The sequence below is a fragment of the Danio rerio genome, chromosome 6, assembly GCF_052040795.2.
Source record: "Danio rerio strain M-AB ecotype USA chromosome 6, GRCz13ab, whole genome shotgun sequence".
In the NCBI taxonomy this organism is placed as follows: domain Eukaryota; kingdom Metazoa; phylum Chordata; class Actinopteri; order Cypriniformes; family Danionidae; genus Danio; species Danio rerio.
In genome coordinates, this window is record NC_141026.1 from 33,147,419 (window position 1) to 33,169,407 (window position 21,989).

The window sequence follows — 21,989 nt, forward strand, 5'->3', positions numbered from 1 at the left end:
CCATTTCATTGCACTCAGATGCTTTTAAGAGCTTGTTTTTGGATAGCAGTGGGGAACGTGATCCAGTCAGCTGATAAAAGCATTACTCTGACCTTCTCTATAGTGCCCTCCACTAATATTGGCACCCTGGGTAAATATGAGTGAAGGAGACTATGAAAGGAGGCCGCGTCTTTATTGTTTAACCTTATGATCTTTTTCTCAAGACGGCAACATAAAAAATAAAGACGTTTCATGCTTTCGATGACAAAAACAACCTGATTAAACCATTTTCTGTAATTTCAGACATTTGTGGGTACTTTCCCCCCTCAAAACCTATTAAACTATGTAAGGTTATGTCAGATATTAGTGTTGGAGACTTTCTGACACCCAGACCTAACTAACTTCTCAGTTCTCCAGCTGTGATTTTTTGGCCAAACAATCCTCCAGACACCACACTGATACTTACATAACATCTCCACTTAAGTGGAACTCACTAATTTAATGGAAATGGATATTTCTCAGGAATTTTGATGTTTCCTTAGAGCCGCTTTTCATTTTGCAAAACTCATTTACTGTACATGTCTAATCTTAGACACTTTTTATCCAAAGTGACCAATTCAATTCAAAGCAATTAACTACAAGTGAGTGTAAAGGAAGCACTTCAGATAATCAGACATTAGCAATATATTATTCCTCTGAATCTTTTAAATTTGACAACTTTATTAATCCCACCAGGGGCAATTAAATTAGGGCAGTTGCTTTATGATACAACAAACACATTAAAAAAGTTGTTAAATTTCTTATTGCTTTTTTTTTACGTAAAAAATGTACAAACTTGCTAAAGATTTTGAAGCCTTATTGCCTCAGGAATAAATGTGAATTTGTATCTATAAGAAAGTAATTGAATGCTTCCTAACCTTCTTCCAGAGGGCAACAATACAAAAAAAGGCTTCAGAGGATGGGAATCATCTCCTATCACACTTTGAATTTTCCTAATCATTTGCTATTCATGTAACTGTGCTAGACTTCACAGAGGCAAACCAATAATCTTGGAGCAAGTCTTGACTAAGTTTTGAAGGCGATTTTTAGAAAGTGAGGAGAATCAGTGTAAAAAGGAAAAGCTTAAGATATTCTCAATACATTTAGTATAAAAAGTTCTTATTACCTTTTATTCTACACAGAAAGAGAGATAACAAAATAAAAATAAAATAAAAAAGTGTCTGGTGCATATAGAGAATAAAAGACGTAGATGTAATAATAAACTTGCCTAGATGTGTCCCAAATCACATACAGATGCACACTTTTTCACCAGTTTGTTGTATAAATAGTGTAAGTAGCGCACCCACAGTCAAAACTCTAATGTAGGACGCCACGCGCTCAATGGCCACTGCTTTGTTTTTTTTTTTTTATATATATATGTATGTATGTATGTATGTATGTATGTATGTAAATATATATATATATATATATATATATATATATATATATATATATATATATATATATATATATATATAAATATATATAAATATATATATATATATATATATATATATATATATATATATATATATATATATATATATGTATATATATATAAATATATATATATAAATATATATATATATATGTATATATATAAATATATATATATATAAATATATATATATATATATATATAAAAATATATATAAATATATATATATATATATATATATAAATATATATATATATATATATATATATATATATATATATATATATAAATATATATATATATATATATATATATATATATATATATATATATATATATATATATATATATATATATATATATATATATATATATATATATATATATATATATATATATATATATATATATACATATATATACATATATACATATACATATATACACACATACATAATTATATAATTTTATTCATTCATTTTTTTCATATTTACCAAATGTGCCAATATTAGTAAAAGTCACTGCAGGTACTCTGTGCACACATTACATCTGTCAATCATGGGGCTTCTTGTACGTGCAGCATACAGCATTCTTATGTTGCGATAGTAGTTCTTAATGTGTGTCTCTAATCTTTCTAATCTTGCAGACATGTTTACATTTTCCAGAGGTAGCAGTAAGCTGATCTTTCAGTATGAGTGTGAATGTGTAGGTCAGCTAGGATGTGATAAGGCAAGAGCAGTGAAGGTTTCTAGCGCATAACCTTGTATTTATCATATCATTACGTTGGCGTTCTGTTTTCAGGCATCTTCAAAGTTTTAAGAATCATTTACCATTATCAGCCCTTAGAAAACTTCATTAAAGGGCTATGAAACTTCCCTCTTCCAGTTCAAATCTACCACAGAATTTTTTCAAAAAATGCTTCATGATGGGTGTGAAGTGCTGTGGGCAGAGGGAAGAGTGGGCGTGGCCGGCAGAGCAGGGGAATAAATAAGAGGGGGGAGATCAACTGTCATTGGCTCACAAAATGAGACACAAATCATAAGGAGACCCATGATTTTATAGTTTAATAAGTTAAAAATATTTTAATAAATAAAATAAACAGTAAGTAATTTAAGGCCCTGGTACATTTGTTATTTGTAATTTCATATAGGTCTACACAACCACAATTTGTTATATCATTATAGAAATAATCATGTTTAAACACTATAAATGAGGAGGACCTCTCTCCTACTGGATCCCTGTGTCTGAATGCAGACACAGTAGAGCAGTGCAGCAGGTCTTTTGCCCTATATACTGTATTTAACCATTAGCTCGGCCGGAAATCCGTAGGATTTTAAACATAGGCGAACACAGCAGCATGGATGGGCAATGTGTCTGAATGGTAAAAAACTCATCAGATATAAGACAAAGTCTGCCATTCTCTGATTCTCGTACAACTCTCTCGACAAAAATGCTTGTAGCAAACCAACAGCTTCGCTGTCTCAGCCCTGACAACAACTTGGGGAATACCCTGCAACAACCCCATGGATTATGGAAACAAACACATACGACGCTTCATGAACGGCCAAATACTGCCTCTCATGGTCTCACAGGTTGCCAGGTCTGCCTTGCCTTTGGAAAGCACGTGCAGTCATAAATAATTAAGAAGCTTCTCATAAGATAAGAAACCTTAGCTATGAATAACAATGAGGAACCAACACGTCATCTCTGGACAGGCAAATGAGTGTTACGTCACCGATTTAGATTGCGCCCCAAAAACTATTTTAAAGCCGGAAGATGAAATTAGCTGATAAAACCTCAAATTATCCAGTTTTCACCACAATAAAAGCTGCCAGGTGCTAACATTGTTTTAACTGATGCTCAACACAAAGAAATCTGTTAAAATTTCAAAAAAGTACTTGAGGGTTTCTTGAACTTTTAAAGTCCCTTTAAAACTTTTGACTGTTTTGTCAGAAGCTGTTGGCCAAAATTAAGTGAAAAATATATACATATATTGTGCATTAGCTAATACAACTAAAGTAAATACAACATTTTTGTGTGTGTGTGTGTGTGTGTGTGTGTGTGTGTGTGTGTGTGTGTGTGTGTGTGTGTGTGTACACATATACAGTACCGAGCATTTACCTGCCATCATACAGCTGAGGTGTTGAGCAATTTATTCAAAGCAGTTTACAAATGAGGAAACGTGTGGTGTTCAAGGGAAAAACTCATAAATACCATGAGTGATGTGAAAGTGAAGATTAGATGAGGTGTCATGATGACTTGTAGATAATGACAGAATCAGAGTAAACTTCATTCAAAAAAATACAATTATGATTCTGATGAACAGACATTTAAATAGTCTTTTTATTCAAATGCTCTTTCTAAAAGAATATTTACCTTTACTTTTAAGGAAATGAACATATCCCTGGGGAAAAAAAATATATATATTACAACAATATATATACTGTATATTTATACATGTATATAAAATATATATTTATAACTTTCACATCACATAGGAAATTAATATGATATGCACCTGCATGGTGTTTATGCTTCGCAAGTTCACTGTGTGCCTCCACACCCTGAAATATACTCTATAAAGAGCTCAAGCAGAAAGGCCTTGAGCATAAAAACCCAACTGTAACAGCCAATAATAAAAGATGAAAACAAGGAACTGAATAAAATCATAATTCTCTGAACAATGATCCTACAATACCCCCATGAACTTTTCCAGCGGTTTTGCCTGATAAGTGGCAATAATCCCATTTGTTGATGCTTTTTGTAAAGAAACACGTACGTGCAGAGATGTCGGCCGTGATTAAATCTCACAGAGTAAACTATAGTCAAACAAACACTGCTATTGTACGTTTCTCTGAAGTGTATCTCTCACAGGCCAGACGATAAACTGTGAGGGTTAATCTGCCATCTCTGTAAATACTAGAGATGTTGATCTACCATCAGTTCCCAAGATCTAAATCTCCTCCTTATCTTGCCCTAACCTCAGATTAGCCGCTAGAGTCGTTAACATGTCTACCATCCTCTCTATGAAGAACAACAGGTTTGTACCTGTGCCTTTCCTGCTCTTACGGAAACACTGAAAACTCTCTTATTGCCAGAGACGGAGAGTTCCGGAAATTCTGGCCATCACAACAAATTCTTCATACACCACAAATCACAGACAGATGAACAGCCACACACAGCACACACATAGATGTGGAAGAAACTCTTTTGTTTATATTTAATGGATGCAATAGTCATTTGAAGTGGAAAATCAATTTTAAACTCATTATAGAGTTAAAGGCAAAATGATTAATCCTCTTGTGAAATTTTAGCCCCCATAAAAATCACACACACACACACACACACACACACACACACACACACACACACACACACACACACACACACACACACACACACACACACACACACACACACACACACACACACACACACACACTATATATATATATATATATATATATATATATATATATATATATATATATATATATATATATATATATATATATTTATATATATATATATATATATATATATATATATACACAGTTGAAGTCCGAATTATTGGACCCCCCTGATATTTTTTTCTTTTTTAAATATTTCTCAAATGATGTTTAACAGAGCAATACAATTTTCACAGTATGTTTAATAATATTTATATTTTTTCTGAAGAAAGTCTTATTTGCCTTATTTCAGCTAGAATAAAAGCAGTTTTAACTTTTTTAAGAACCATTTTAAGGTCAAAATTTTTAGGCCCTTTAAGCTATATATTTTTTCTCGATAGTCTACAGAACACACCATTAATAAACAATAACTTTTTTTATCTACCCTAACCTGTCTAGTTAACCTAATCAACCTAAACCTAGTTATGTCTTGAAAAATATCAAGTAAAAAATTATTTACTGTCATCATGACAAAGATAAAATAAATCAGTTATTAGAAATGAGTTATTAAAACTATTATGTTTAGAAATGTGTTGAAAAAACTGTGTTAATCTAAACGGGGTCTAATAATTCAGGTGGGCTAATAAATCTGATTCAACCATATATATAAATAAATATAGACTGGCTGCAGAACAATCCAATAACCTGCCTAATTACCCAATTCGTTAATCTAATAACCTAGTTAAGCCTTTTAAGCTGGATACTAGTATCATGCAAAATAACTAGTAAAATATTATGTACTGACCTCACGGCAAAGACAAAAGAAATTAGTTATTAGCAATTAGTTCTTAAAACTATTATATTTAAAGATGTGTTTAAAAATTCTCTCTGTTAAACAGCATTTGGTAAATATTAAAAAAGTTATTATTTAATTTAGTTTAAAGACAAATAAAACTGAAACAGCTGAAACATTGTGAAGCAACTTTCAGTTCAGTTACCACGGTTTTACTGTAGTAAAACTATTGTACTATTGTCAAAGATGTGAGATATTCAAATCTAATTCTATTATCATAATAATGTGTCAAATATATTAAATAAATTTGGAGGAAGTGAATGTATTCCTAAAAAAAAAACATGGACGGACGAACGGACGGACGGACGGACGGACGGACGGACGGACGGACGGACGGACGGACGGACGGACGGACGGACGGACGGACGGACGGACGGACGGACGGACGGACGGACGGACGGACGGACGGACGGACGGACGGACGGACGGACGGACGGACGGACGGACGGACAGACAGACAGACAGACAGACAGACAGACAGACAGACAGATAGATAGATAGATAGATAGAAATTAAAAAATAAGGCACTATATGCCTTTGATTTTTTTGTTTTTCATAATGAACTTCAAAAAGTTAATGCAACTTTTGAGGCTTTGTTTTGTGTATCAGACACCCTGGTTTTTCGTAATTCTGCGACTGCTGAATACAAAGCAAAATCAACAATAAGTCGCAAATTTAAATGCTAAATATTTGAAAAAAAAAACTAAAATAATTTCATAAAACATCAAATTCCGAACCATATAATCAAATTATATTTATTTTAGCTTGAGCAGTAAGCAGATTGGGTGTGTTGTGCATTTGACGTGCTTCAGATTGCAAAAGAAAGTTGGAGAAAACATCTAACAAATGGATCAAATGGAACAAGCAGATGGAAATTGGTTGACAGATGAAGGAGTTTTACGGCAATCTGTGTTTTAGGTGTATTACGGTAGAGAAAGCCCTAACGCATGTGTGGGAGTGAAATCTAAGAATAAGAGAAAATAGAGTTTTACAAATTTCCTTTGGCTTAATACCTAATGTTTTAGATCTTTTCTTGACAAGAGACCAAAATAAAGAAGCTTTATTTTTATGATTTGTGTCATTGTGTCAGATTGGACACCAAACATAGAAGGCTACCTAATATGGTAAATACGATTTTTTTTTATATATATATAAAAAAACTAGGGGGTATGTGATGAATGTTCAAAAGCAAGGCAACACAATTCAACAATACAATGTTTACAGGCGGTGCAGTTTTTGTTAACGAAAATTAATTTACATCTGCCTCCAAACTCTTCTGCAATTTAACACATCATTCTTCTGCAACTCAGCCTATTTATCAAATGTGCATTTTTAAAAGATAAAATATGTGGTATCATTAATATTACATGTGTTAGAGTTGGTGGACTTTTAAATAAGCTCTGACAGTAGAGTTTAACAAAGCAGGCACCTGATCCTGCAGACATTCAGAGAGCGTGTGTGTTGATATCAGCGCGTGTTGAAAGAGAAGACAATGGTATTTGTCAGTCTACATCCTATTTTCCCCATTTGGTCATTAAGCCACAGACGAGTTCATCTCACGACCTGTGTGTGTGCGTGTGTGAGGAATTAACACTCTCGCAATGAAAAACACCTCCTGGGTTCCGGAGGATTCCAGCGGTATGGGAAAAACAGGAAAAATCTGCGCTCTCCTTCCTGCCCAATGACCCTGTTTGTATGACACACAGGAGGCAGTTTAGGTGCAGGCAGTAAGTCAGCGGCTTCGTCTCATTGTCTCAGTCATGGTTACATCACTACAGTTCGCCATACGTTTGGGGGGTTTCGCTGTGTGTGGGAGAATAATGTCACCGTTTTCTTTTCAGATTACTGACTATGCATTTTAAAATAAATAAATAATGAACGGCTTTCTTTTGCTGAAGTTTTCTCTTAAGTCGGGGGACACTAGAATCTTTTTTATCTGTTTTGTGGTCATCATTTATAACTTTTTAAGGATTAGAGAAGTTTAATAAAATATAATTAAAAACAATTAATAATAAACTATCCAATCCATAGATCCATCCATTCATCCATCATTTCCTTTACTCTGCTTGTGTGCAATACAATATTTAAAGAAAAATAAGGTTAATGGTAAGATTTTTAAAGTCTTTAATTTGAAAAAAGTTTGTGATAATGAACATGAATAGTACCTGAACGCCCCAGTGTATTGATGGGGATTCTATACTGCTCAGTAAGCACCGTCTTTTGGAAAACCAAAGTCTCTGTGATCGTTAAAAATCCCAGGATGTACTTCGAAAAAGGTAGGGGGTTAACCCAAATTTGCTCACTGGTCTCTGTCAATATATATATATTAAAGGTGGGCATAGATACATTTTTTAAATCTAGATTAATCTAGATTAAAATGGCTCATTTGGATTCGGACGAAGTCATTTACAATATGTGTGCTACCCAAATAATAAGTCTTTGAGAACGGGTTTCTCAAGCCAGGTGGTGCATTAGACCAGGGGATGAGGTCCCCCATTTCCAAAATGCATCACAAACTGCTTGAGAAACTGTTCTACTATGATAATTGGTAATGAAAATAAATAATGTTTAATAAAGTGTTCTTGTGTTTACTAACTGTATATTCAGTTAAACATGAATTTTGAACTTAGAATAGGCCCAGCTCCTAACCAAACATTTTTTTATATTTCCTAAATGATGTTTATTAGAGAAGGAAATGTTCACAGTACGTTTGATTATATATATATATATATATATATATATATATATATATATATATATATATATATATATATATATATATATATATATATTTTTTTTTTTTTTTTTTTTTTTTTTAAGAAAATATTATTTGTTTTATTTCTGCTATAATAAAAGCAGTTTTTAATTTTTTTCAAAAACATTTCAAGGTCAAAATTATAAGCCCTTTTAAGCCATATTTTTAAATAGTCAACAAAACAAATCATTGTTTTACAATAACTTGCCTAATTACCCTAACCTGCTTAGTTAACCTAATTAACCTAATTAAGCCTTTTAATTTCACTTAGAAATATATCTAGTCATACATTATGTGCTGTTATCATGGCATATATTAAACAAATCAGTTATTAAAAATTAGTTATTAAAATTATTATGTTTAGAAATGTGTTGAAAAAAATTTCTCTGTAAAACAGAAATTAGGGAAAAAATAAATAGGGGGGCTAATAATTCTGACTTCAACTGTAAATATATATATATATATATATATATATATATATATATATATATATATATATATATATATATATATATATATATATGTGTGTTTGTATATATATATATATATATATATATATATATATATATATATATATATATATATGTGTGTGTGTGTGTGTGTGTGTGTGTGTGTGTGTGTGTGTGTGTGTGTGTGTGTGTGTGTGTGTGTGTATATATATATATACATACATACATACAAGTAGAAGCGATTAATCGGAACAACAAACAGTAAATGAAAAAAAGTTTCCTCTATTAAAAAAAAAAAAAAAATATATATATATATATATATATATATATATATATATATGATTAAAAATAGGTCTAGATTAATTTAGATTATAATAACCCAGAGACGCTTAACATTCTTCTGATGGAATATGTCTAGTACAATTAATCTGATTGTAGCTTTACGGGAGCGTGCAAAAAATGATTTGTCATTTACAGTATATGAGCTAAACAAGTGCATTATTCCTGCATGACTACTGCCTGATTTCAACATAACAAAACTAATTGGTTTGCAAAAGAGTAAGTGTGGCATTACACTCAACTAGCAGCATAACAGCAGGCATTTATCAGACACGCAAAAAACGATCAAGCCTGAAGAGCATCAGGAAGTGAATCTCAGTCCACCTGTTTTAAGAGGAAGTCAACAAAGCCACATGCAAGCTAACTGACGTCAATTACTACCCACCGCACCTGACAGGAACTTCTGCTGACTGCGTTTCTCATGCTCTCGTTTTCAGTATAATGCCACTTGTCACTTCGCTTCCACGTTGTGCATAGTTTTGTTGAAGACTGAAATGCAGTTTGGCCTGTTAAATCACATCTCACTGCATCTGATCAGTGCTTCTGGTGTCCACTTTAAATTACTTTTTTCCCACTGACACAAGAACATAAAGATACATGCACCAACAATGTTCAGTGTCTCTTCCCTTGCACTCTTTTTGATTTTTCCATCTTCCCTTAGAAACATATTGATTGGACAGTGAATGCAGAATCCTAATTACAGCCTGCAAACCACACTGTACAAATCAAACACCAGTAATCTATGGCCTTTGTACTGACTCTTCGACATTTGCTATTGATTTCCAAGCCTAATTGACATGGTTTGACACAATTGAGCATCAAAAGTCAACATTCATGATACAACTATGCCAGCTGTATTTTTAACTCATATTATTTGCTGTGTGTACAGTATTGTTAAGCCTAAAGTATACTTTCGTTTTTATAAGGGTACAGTACATGTAAATTTTGGTTCTAACTTTTTATAGTACAGTATGAACATTTTTGCATCTATGCATAGTGTACGAACACAGCTCAATGTTTCACTCTGACAAGTGAATGCGAATGAAAGTTATCAGAATTATCAATAACACAATATATATTGACAGTAGATGTTACTTTTTTGATGCAAAAATGTTTATGTTTATGATTAGGGACACAATGTTTTGGTGATTGCCGGAAGAGTAATGATTAATTGTTAATCTGATTAATGATCAGGGCCGGAGTGGGACACCTTTTCAGCCCTGGAGTTTCAAGCCTCAGACCGGCCCACCTCAGTTCACGACTGACTATATTAAAATAAGGTCATTTCCAAATCAGTTTCTAATGACACTATCACGTCTTTTTTTGAAAAAACAGCTGCTTTAGAACTTCAAATGTTCAACAACCCTAACAGTATTATATGTCTTAACAATAAAAATGAAAACAATAAGCTACTCTAATGAGGATCAAACCCGGGTCCGCAGCGTCTTAACCTAACATGCTAACCGCTGGACCACAATAGCTATGTTCAGAACGGAGACACAACTGAGTTTTATAATCATTAAAAAAAGATGAAAAGAGAAGAGTTGCGGTGAGATAATGAATAAAAAGGCTGTGGTCAAGTAAATAAATAAATTTAAAAAGTGTGACTGCTGAGAGCAAAAGATTCTGGAGCTACGGACACCGGCCCTCGCGGCCAAAAAACGGACCGGCTCACCGGGAATTCTCCCGGTCCTCCCGATTAGCCAATCCGGGCCTGTTAATGATTTATTCCACTAAGCACAGCTGTATTTTACAAAAAACAAAAAAACAAAAAAAAAAAACATTCGAATTCAGAAAGCTTTTAGGTAACACTTTACAATAAGGTTCATTAGTTAATGCATTTACTAACATGAACTAATCATGAACAACACATGTACAGCATTTATTAATCATAATTGAACATTTACTAATGCATTATTAACATTCAAGTTCATGCTTGTTAACATTAGTTAATGCACCATGAGTTAACATGAACTAACAATGAATTACTGTATTTTCATTAACTAACATTAACTAACATGAACAAATACAGTAGTAAATGTATTGTTCATTGTTTGTTCTTGTTAGTAAATTCATTAATTAACATTAACTATTGAACCTTATTGTAAAGTGTAACCAGCTTTTATATCCTAGTTTTACTGCACACATAAAATTTCTGAACATATTTTCGGAAGATTTGTCCAAATGTCTAAATTAAATCTTATTTAAACTATTCATACAATACTGACAGTCAAGGACTGGCCTACTAAGAGACCCAACCTGAATATTCATGCTGATCTCAAAAGGATCGTACTGTAGCTATTTTACTTAATTTGCCAGAAAAATGGCTAATCTGTACAAGTTTATAAAATTTCAGTCATATAAAAGTGTACGATTTTCAAAAGGAGGCATGCCCCCAAACGCCACTCCTAACCCCCATTGGGGGATGAGCAAATCGTATTAAAATGAACAAATGTGATTGTACAAATTAATACCAAGTGGCCAATATATCAAAATGTTTTGGAACTTTACAAAGGCAATAAGTGATTACCAGGACATATATTTTTTAATGAATTAATGAATAAAGGGGGGTGATGCGGTGGCGCAATGGGTAACAAGAAGGTCGCTGGTTTAAGCCTCGGTTAGGTCAGTTGGCATTTCTGTGTGGAGTTTGCATGCTCTCTCTGTGTTTGCGTGGGTTTCGTTCAGGTGCCCTGGTGTCCCCCACAGTTCAAAGACATGCGCTATAGGTGAATTGGGTAAGCTAAAATTGTCAATAATAGTGTATGTATGTGAATAAGTGTGTATGGATGTTTCCCAGTGATGGTTTGCAGCTGGCTTAAAAAGCATATGCTGGATAAGTTGTGACGACCCCAGACTAACAAACAGACTAAGCCGAAAAGAAAATGAAAGAATGAATGAATGAAAGGAAAGTGTTAGGTTTAAATCTGAAGAAGAAGCTAAGAGCTAATATAAACCAGGTTTACTTTCCCCAAAATAGTTTGAGATGTCACATTTTATTTTAAGGTACTTACTACTAATAATTCATTAACTACGACTTTTACCTTAATAAGCTTCCAATTTTCCACTTATTAATACTCATTAGGGTAGTAGTTAAGTTTAGGTATGTAGTTTATGAATGTAAAATAAGCTTTTTAAACAGCTAATATCTTAATAATAGGCAGTTAATAGCCAGCACCCACTTTTGGGGATTTACACCAAACTAACTTTAAATAGCAACAGTTCTTGACTTCAGTGAGCTACAAACACAGACACTTTGGGCTTTACTGGTTAAAGGAGAAATTTTAAGCTCAAAAATATAAAAAGTTATACATTATAAAGTCATGAGGAAAAAAATGTACTGTGTTCAGTATTTGTTTTTTCATATACAAATGCAGAAAACATTATAATGTTCTAAAAATATATGCCTTAGAGCAAAGTGTTTCATGAGTTTATATTTCAAATTTGATTAAGATAGAATGCAAAATGAGATTTCTGTAAAACGTTTTCCAATGCTATATACGCAAAAATTTTTTTTTTTACTTGTTCAGACTGCTTTATTAAAATGATGAACACAATTCTTGAGATTTCATTGGGACAACTTCAATCCACATCAATTTGTTAAGAGTTTTAAGTTAACTTAATCAATTTGTGTTGGTACAACATCAATGAATTGTGTGGAACCCTGCATTTTTTACAGTGTAGGTGTCCTTCTCTTCCTCACCGTCAGAAGGGTTTTCTCAAAAATGACCTTCCCAAACTAAAACAGTAACAGTTGCTGAATAATTTGGTTATATTACTTTTTAATTTACCCTCTTAACCGCTGGCCAAGAGGTTAATAAGCCACTAGTTAATAATGAGAATCGATAGTTAAACTAAAATGCTACTGATGTGCTTATTGCCAAAGCAGATCATTTATTCATTTATTTTCCTTCTGCTTAGTCTCTATTTCAGAGATTGCCACAGTGGAACAAACTGCCAATTATTCCCACATACGTTTTACGCAGTGGATGCCCTTCCAGCTGCAACCCAGTACTGGGAAACCCAGTACACCCATACACACTCATTCACACACTCATACACTACAACCAATTTAGGTCATCCAATTCACTTATAATGCATGACATTAGACTGGTAAACCGAAGCACCCAGATGAAACCCACACGGACATTGGGAGAACATACAAATTTCACACAGAAATCCCAACTGTTCCAGCTGGGACTCAAACATGCAACCTTCTTGTTGTGAAACAACAGTGCTAAGTTAACCACTGATGGTGCCACTAAAAGCATATCAAATACATTTTATTAAGAAGAAGCTATTTTGTTCTGAAAATTATTTGTTTTTTTTAGCGAACATATAATTTGTGTCTTAATGAAGAGACCAAATCATAAATATGTATTGTCATTAAAACTTGCTAATGCTAAAACACAAGAGCTTGCGATGTTTTTTCCCCCACATAGTACTGTTCAATGAAAGCTTACTATAAATACAAATGCATAATTAAAAAAAATTAAGTTTACTATGAGATTGACAAGACATTTAACTTTTTGAATTAGTATGCGAGGTCATACTTTAGAAATACTGTCAATTACATAATTTTCCTTAGCTTCATTATCAAAATCTGCTAAAGATGGCTTTTTATGAAGCCTTTCTTCAAGCCCTTGATTAAACGTGAACAATCTCTCTCTTCTTATCCTTCAGAAATGACCTCACTCTGCCAAGGTTTTCTTGACCTTTCTAGGAAAACAGTCTGGGCTGTATAATACAGGCTCCAGCGGATGGCCTTGCTCTGTTTAGTTAGCATAGATTACAGTTTTTCTGAAATCTCTGTCTGGCGTGTTCTCTGATATCACACTGAGAGCCATCCTCAAGGACGGAGAGTGAACTATGAGGAATTTTCCCACCCGTTACACAAAGCCTTCAGCTGAAGCGAGCCGGTTGTTTCTTGTGCTAGTGTGTTTGGCAGGTGTGCATTCATGTGAGAGACCAACACGTAAGCAGCCATGGCCTTTTCCTATGCCCTAACACATTCTCTGAAACTAGACAAAACAGCCACTAATATGGGCACCGTACTTCAATGTGCGAGTATGCGAGTCTACTAAACATTTCAACACTAAAAGGGCAATCAGAAGTAGCTGCGGTGGAGATGAGTGATGATGAGAGATTCGGGAGGGCAGCGACGTGAGCAGTCACGTAGCATTGCAAGAGGTCTTTCTATCATTAAAAATACACCGACACACCACAAGGCACGTGTTTAACTTGCATACACACACACTCAAAAACTAACATCTGCTGTTTGCTCAAACTACTCATTTAAAATGAGCTAACTCATTTCTTTCTGCAACTCAACTGTTTTATGCTCAATTCACTTAAATTTGTAAAGTAACAAGTTAACTTCATTCCTTCATGTTGCCTCAATACAAATCAACAGTGTGGAACCCAGCATTTTTTTTACAGTGTACACGTGCACACACACATGCACGTACGCACGCACACACACACACTTATATTGTGATAATAATATACTATAAAGTTAGTCTGAAAGCTTGGGAAGTGCCAGTAACATTTTATTTTGATGGTCGCTTTTAAATATTCTGTGGACTCTGTTATAGATATAAATATATGTCAACTAGCAGTTATTTGGAATATTTGTTGACTGTCTAGTGCAGGGGTGTCCAAACTCAGTCCTGGAGGGTCGGTGTCCTGCAAAGTTTAGTTCCAGCCCCAATCAGACACAGCTGGGCTAGCTAATCAAGCCACATCCTTTCAGATGTGCTGAGGCAAGCTAAAGCTAAAACCTGCAGGACACCAGCTCTCCAGGACCGAATTTGGACACCCTGGTCTAGTGGATGAGTTAATACCTCCTCACACTTTACTGGATGATATATTAAAGGTAAATAAAAATAAAATAAAAATGGTCCATTCACTCACCTTCACTCTCTTACTTCTGTTAAACACAAAAGAAAATATTTTGAAAAAAAAAATACTGTTGGAAATCAATAACCACTGACTTTCATGGAGTTTGTTTTTCCTACAATGGATGTCAATGGTTACCAGCTGACAACAACATAGTTTGGAATATCTTCTTTTGCGTTTAACAGAAAAAAACTAAATCATAAAAGCTTGATGCTAAATAAATTTTTATTTTTGAGTGAAAACCCAGACATTCTATTTACTATATGTATTTTTGCAGGTATAGTAAATCCACTAATTCTTGTCTAACATTTTCATTCTTTCATTTTCTTATTGGCTTAATCCGAGGTCGCCACAGTGGAACGAACCGCCAACTTATCCAGCACATTTTTACACTGCGGATGCCCTTCCAGCCGCAACCCATCTCTGGGAAGAAGAATAGACTAACGGCGATATTTTTTTTATTATTTAATCGCACAATAAGAGTCTCGTGTTAACACAGCACGTTAACGCCGATAACAGCCCACTACTAATATATATATTATTAGCCCCCCTCTGATTTTTTTTTCTTTTTTAAATATTTCCCAAATGATGTTTAATAGAGCATGGGAAACTGGGAAGCATCCACACACACACTTATTCACACAAACACACTATGGACAATTTAGACTCCCCAAATCACCTGTACCACATGTCTTCGGACTGTGGGGGAAACCGGAGCACCCGGAGGAAACCCACGCGACTGCAAGAAGAACATGCAAACTCCACACAGAAACGCCAACTGACCCAGCCGAGGCTCGAACCAGCGACCTTCTTGCGGTGAGTTCTTCTTGCACTCATTTCCATATGCCCTTAATGTTATTGTATTGTATTGTTTACAAATTTCCTAAAAATAAAACTACATTTTATGTATATATTTAGATTACATTTTATGTATAATTGTATTTATTGTAAATTCTTTCTTAAATCTCTACTTTTTGTATTAATATTATATGTTAGGCAGCTAGGGTCTGAGAGTAACGTAATTTTGATTCTCTATATGTCCTGTACATGTGGTTGAATTAACAATATAAAGCTTACTTTGACTTTTTGACTTTGACAGTAGCACGTCAGCTATCCTGAGTTCGAATCCTGGCTTGAGGACATTTCCCTCCCCTCTCTCTCTCTAACTTCGCTTCCTGTCTTAATACTGTCCTAATAAAAGGCAAAAAGGCCAAAACTAAATCTTTAAAAAAGGAAATGCATTATAGTGTATAGCGTACAGTGGTCCCTCATTACTTAAATACATTCTAAAAACCCTGCAATGGGCGGAATCCAGCAAATAAAGCCAGCTTTATTTTTTACAATTATTTCTTAAAGCTGTAAACCCCCTCAGTACACTTTTTACACTTTTCTCAGACAGACATTAACATTTTCACACTTTCCTCTCTTGTTTAAACACTCTAAAGGTTCAAAACTTTGTAGAAAATTAAGTCCAGTATTATAGAATGAAACTAAAGATCAAACCATTAATCTTCGTTTATTTATTCCATAATGGCGCCTTACAGCCGTGTAACCTCTACCTCTGCCTTTTGGGTGCTATCGCAGGTGCCTTTGACAGTGCAGAACACTTCGTCGACATTGCTAAGAGAAAACTTGCAAACATACAGTCCAGCACTTCAGAGTTACACTGCTAGCGATCGATGATTTATAAGTTTGGCATGCTGAACATATTCTGTATTGTAAAGAAGACACGGTACGGAGAAGATAAATTGAAAATGCTCTGGAGTCAGGACGCAGAACACAATGTGCTAATCATTAGGCAGAACACACTATACTGTAGAAAAAAAGCATGTTAAATTTTACACAAAATCTGCGAAACTGTAACGCCACGAAAAGTGAACCGCGTTTTAGCGAGGGATCACTGTATAAACTTTTCTGATCTCATAGAATTAGAGCAAATATTAAGACTTAAAGGGGACCTTTTATGCCCCTTTTTACAACATACAACATTCAAAATACGTCTTTGATATCTATAGATAGTCTAAGTGACATTTTAGCTCAAAATACTACACAAATAATTTTTTTTAACTTTTAAAAACTGTGCCTTTTAGGCTTTGATCCAAATTTTGCTTTTTGGTGACTATTGCTTTAAATTTAAATGAGACTGTGCTCTTTTCAAAAGAGGGTAAAGCTACAAATGCCATATGTCAGCATAACGGCAGATTCAAACCAGGACTAAAGTTATCCTTGTGAAAATGCCATTGAGCCAAAAGAAGTGGCTCAGAGGAAGGCAGTTCTTGCAGACTACAGTGTTTATTTGTGCATCCTAAAACTCTTGCGGAAGAATGTCAATCAAAGTGTTTCAGAAGACTGTTGTTATGAAGTGTGATTATAAAAAATAGAATTAATTAATTTATACCACTAGAGGCTGGTTTTATTCATACGCTGTTGCCACATAACTGTGCTTAAAACCATTAGAAAAGGGATTTTTGCATGATATTTTTTGTTATTGTCACCATTCATGGTGTAAAAAATAAATTGTGATTTAACATCTCTAATATTTAACATTCTGCACTCATTTTAGACTTACCTGTATTAAATGAACTGAAAAACAGCAATTTATGAAATAAGCAAAAATATCTGTACAAACATTTCTGTTTGGAAGACATATTATATCATATTAGGTCAGCAAAATATACCTAAAAAGCATTAAATGAAGGGTTATATTCAAATCCTGTAAACACTCAGAATTCCTCATGTTGACTGGACTAATAAACACATGAACCTAATGTTGACTGGACAAATTCAACCAATCCTTTAAAAAGTTGGTGTCCAGTTCGGGACAATTTTAAACCAAAGTCCATTTAAGTAATACTACGATGAGAGAAACTGTGTCCGAAAAATCAGCTGAACTAGTCACGAAATATGAATTAAAATCAATTTATTTTTAAACACATTTAAACACAGTGCATGTGTATGAACATGTGACATTCTAGGACTTACCAGGCAGGCACACTCTGGTGATGGAGGGCTGGTTGGACACAGGAGACCTCCTGCAAGAGGAAAAGTAGAAAGACTACTGAAAAACGCTGACGGATGCAAACACACTGTTATGACATACAGTAAGCTGAAATTCATTGCCATTCAAACACTTCTGTGTGTGTATTAAAAACATTCTTATGTAATTCAATTACTTCATTTATAATATTATAGGATGCATCAGGGCAAAGCAAACAACATCATTATAAATTTATATTAGCACTGTGGCTCAGTGGTTAGCATTGTCGCCTCACAGCAAGAAATTAGCTGGTTCCGGCTGGGTCAGTTGGCATTTGTGTGTGGAGTTTGCATGTTCTCTCCATGTTCGTGTGGGATTCATTCTGCTGTGGTGACCTCTGAAGTAGAGACTAAGCCGAAGGAAAATGATTGAATGAATGGATGTTTAAAAATAGGGGGAAAAAAAGCTCTGACTGTTTTGCAGAGTTATCACAGGGTGTTCACAGTTTTTTTAAGCATTGATCCAAACTGTGCCATTTTGGTGACTGTTGCTTTAAATTTGAATGAGATTGTGCTCTTTTCAAAAGAAGGTGAAGCTACAAACACCTGTGTGTCAGCATAATGGCAGAATCAAAACAGGACTAAAGTTATCTGTCAAAATGTAAAAAAAAAAAAAAAAAAACTGTCTCACAAAAAGGCAACCAGTGGAGACTACAGTGCTTATTTGTGCATCCTAAAACCTCCACATTTATGATTTGTGCAATTTGCGCATCCTAAAAGACGGCTAGTTGGGACCTCATGCAAGGTTGAAAGACTACTAAAAAATGCTGACGATTGCAAACACACTGTTATAACATAAGCTAAGATTCTCTGCCATTCAAGCACTTCTGTGTGTGCATTATAAACATTCTTATGTAATTTAATTACCTTATTTATAATAGCATAGGATGCATCAGGGCAAAGCAAACCACATCAAAATGAAAAATATACATTTAAAAAAAGGAAAGAAGCTCTGGCTCTATTGCAGAGCCATCACAGGGTGTCCACTGTTTTTTCTTACGCACATACTTCCACAGAATTTCCTTTCAAGTTCTTCTGAACTGCGTTGGCCTTGGACAGACAAGCGAAGTGCTTAACAAAAGCCTCTAACAGTGCGGTATAATTGCCCTGACGCAGATCCTTGGTTATTTGGAAGAGGGAAATAATTCTTCCTTTAATAACAGCGAGTAAACACCTCCCCCCGTCTCCATTTACCTTCATTGCTCAGGCGGAAAAACAGAATTTAGGGGCATCTGGAAAATCCTCGCCTTGAGCAAGTCATTTTTGGCTGAGATTTGAAATCTTGAAAAACTGGTGACATGTTAAGTGGAAAATGGTTGTAGTAAAATGTCAGTGAACATGGGTGGTCGAGTCATTAAAACAAATGGTTGTAAAGTCTGCCCTCTTGTGGTTAGTCTTACAAACAGCACAGTGTTAAAAATGTATGTACAGTTTAAATTAAATGATATACATTTATTCAAGCAATTATAACATGTTTCTATTCACATTTGTATTTAATTTTATGTAAATTAAATGTACTATTTTAAACTATTTTAACTGTTAAACAATAATTAGAAACATAATGAAAATAGGTACAGCTATGGAAAAATAATGAGAGCACTTGAAAATAATAATTTTATTCTGCTAAGGTTTGATAAAATGTCTTTTAAATTTCAAATAAAACTACAGACATTTAGAACATAAAATAATTAAATAAGAATCAACAAATGCTTACTTTTTGATTATAAATCAGGGTAATTTTATAAAACATTGGTATTGTCTGTGTTCTTTAAAACTATTTAATTATTTCATACCCACGCCAAACTGATAACAATAAATGTGGATGAATTCAGTAACTAATAGAATAAAGAAAAAATATGTTTCACTGGAATTCATAACTATAAATAAGAAACAAAATCCATCAAAAAGGGTTTGGAGGTCTCTTTTTGCACTTGGAAAAAAGAAAAGAAAAAGCACAACTGGGTAAATAAATAACATGATTTATTTTATTATTTAAATAATAAATATTTTAATATAATTTAATTTTAGTAACATACTATTATAAATACTATCTAAAGCTTAATAGTGAAACAGTTAGTTAGTTAGTTAGTTAGTTAGTTAGTTAGTTAGTTAGTTAGTTAGTTAGTTAGTTAAAAATAACAAATGGGATCAGATTTCTTTAAGATATTAAAATGAGATTTGAACCACACACACACTGCACTTTAATTATGAATAAACAATAAAGTGTGTCATTTTAGCTTTAAAGAAAATTAGAGTTTAAGTAGCACTGAGAAGTTCCAAACACTTATTTGGTGTGTGCTGCTGACGCAAATCCTGCTGGTGGAGTTAGCCACATGTTAACAGTATTTTGTGGGTTCTTGCGTCATAGTCCTTTTTGGTTTCCTTGCATTTATGTGCCATCTGAAAGTTAGTTTAGAGGCTTTATGTTGTCAGAGAAGGTACAAGACTAAAGGTGGCTTTCCACAGGTTTAACCATATTTTATATGCATATTTATTAAGTTCAACCATATTAATTTTAGAACATCTATCACATAAAACCACTTATAAAATATTGTCCTTAAAACTTGTATTGTTGAACAATACTGTATGTCTGCAATTTATATCTGCAATTTTTTTTTACAATAATCCATTTTATTTTTGCAAACATCTTAAAAAATAGAACTTGGAGACATAAAATGATTTATTTTCAGTCTGTAAAAGTTTATATTATTTTGGTAATGTAATAGCTAATATTACTCACTTGTTAGATGTGCACTGAACATTTGTCAAGACGGTAAAGTTGTTTCTGACACTTCGAAGGCTTGCTAGAACCTGGAAAAAGGAATAACACAAAACTTTCAGGTAAAACCAAGCAAGCATCCAAATGAAATGCAATCCTTAAAGAAACGAGACACCGGTGTGTTTACCTGAGCAAAAGGTGTGACTATCAAGTCATCCCCATGCCTGCAATCAAAAAGAAAAGACAACAACATCTTAAGCTGCTGATACACAAACAAAGCAAACACTATTATTTCAGCTCAGCATGCACTATATTTACAACCTTAAAGGAGTACTTCAGCCAAAAATGACAATTCTGCCATCATTTACTACTCATATTCCAACCTGTATGAGTTAGAACACAAAGGATGATATTTTTAAGAACATGGAAAGCTAAACCATTGTTGGTCCCCATTTACTTCCAATCACTATCCTATGGAGGTCAATGGGGATTATCAACTGTTTGGCCACCATCATTCTTCAAAATATCAATATTCAAAAGCAAAAATATATACTAGGCTTAGAACAACTTAAAGGTAATTTTCATTTCTGGGGTAAACTGCCCCTGTAATGGATGTTCCTTGTATTCTTATGAATGATTCACTGGTGAAAGTTTTTCCAAAGAAAGAAAACGTGCTCTTTGCTTGGAATGACTTTCCTTTTCCGCTGACATCACTTACAATGCCGTGCAGACTACTGGAATGTTAAACAGCTAATAAGTGTTATAGCAAATTCCCAGTTGTCTGGTTTCATTCTTGTCCTACTTTATATCTAGCTGGTTTAATAACTATATTTAAAAGTGAGTTGTGAGTGGATATTTACTTTAACTATTTGCTCGTGAGGGTAGTTTTAAATTTACAATTAAATTACAAAGAAAACACAAATTATAAATCAGACTTTTTGTCAAATGAGGTTTCTTTCAGTTGCAGGACCCGCAAAAGGCACATATGCCAGGTTTTAACAGATATTTAATTTCTAAGTTTGTAGAAAATGTGTTCTTATATAATTTCAGTCAGGAAAGTCAGGAAATAAGGCCTTTCTTGAGATACGTCCAGGC

General features: G+C 33.8%; 2 protein-coding genes across 10 annotated transcripts in view; both read right to left on the reverse strand.

Moving 5' to 3' along the window:
- The window catches only part of lepr (leptin receptor), an 847,758-nt gene that overhangs the window by 465,899 nt on the left and 359,870 nt on the right, over positions 1-21,989 (reverse strand). The window lies entirely within an intron of this gene.
- pde4ba (phosphodiesterase 4B, cAMP-specific a) overlaps positions 1-21,989 on the reverse strand; it is a 338,467-nt gene that overhangs the window by 48,831 nt on the left and 267,647 nt on the right. For all 9 annotated transcript variants that reach the window (XM_087257474.1, XM_087257475.1, XM_087257477.1 and 6 more), the window contains 3 exons: positions 21,082-21,118; positions 20,916-20,986; positions 18,122-18,171 (listed from right to left, as the gene is read on the reverse strand). In XM_087257474.1, coding sequence (XP_087113600.1) covers positions 18,122-18,171; positions 20,916-20,986; positions 21,082-21,118 — 158 coding nt within the window. The remainder of the gene's footprint in view (positions 1-18,121; positions 18,172-20,915; positions 20,987-21,081; positions 21,119-21,989) is intronic.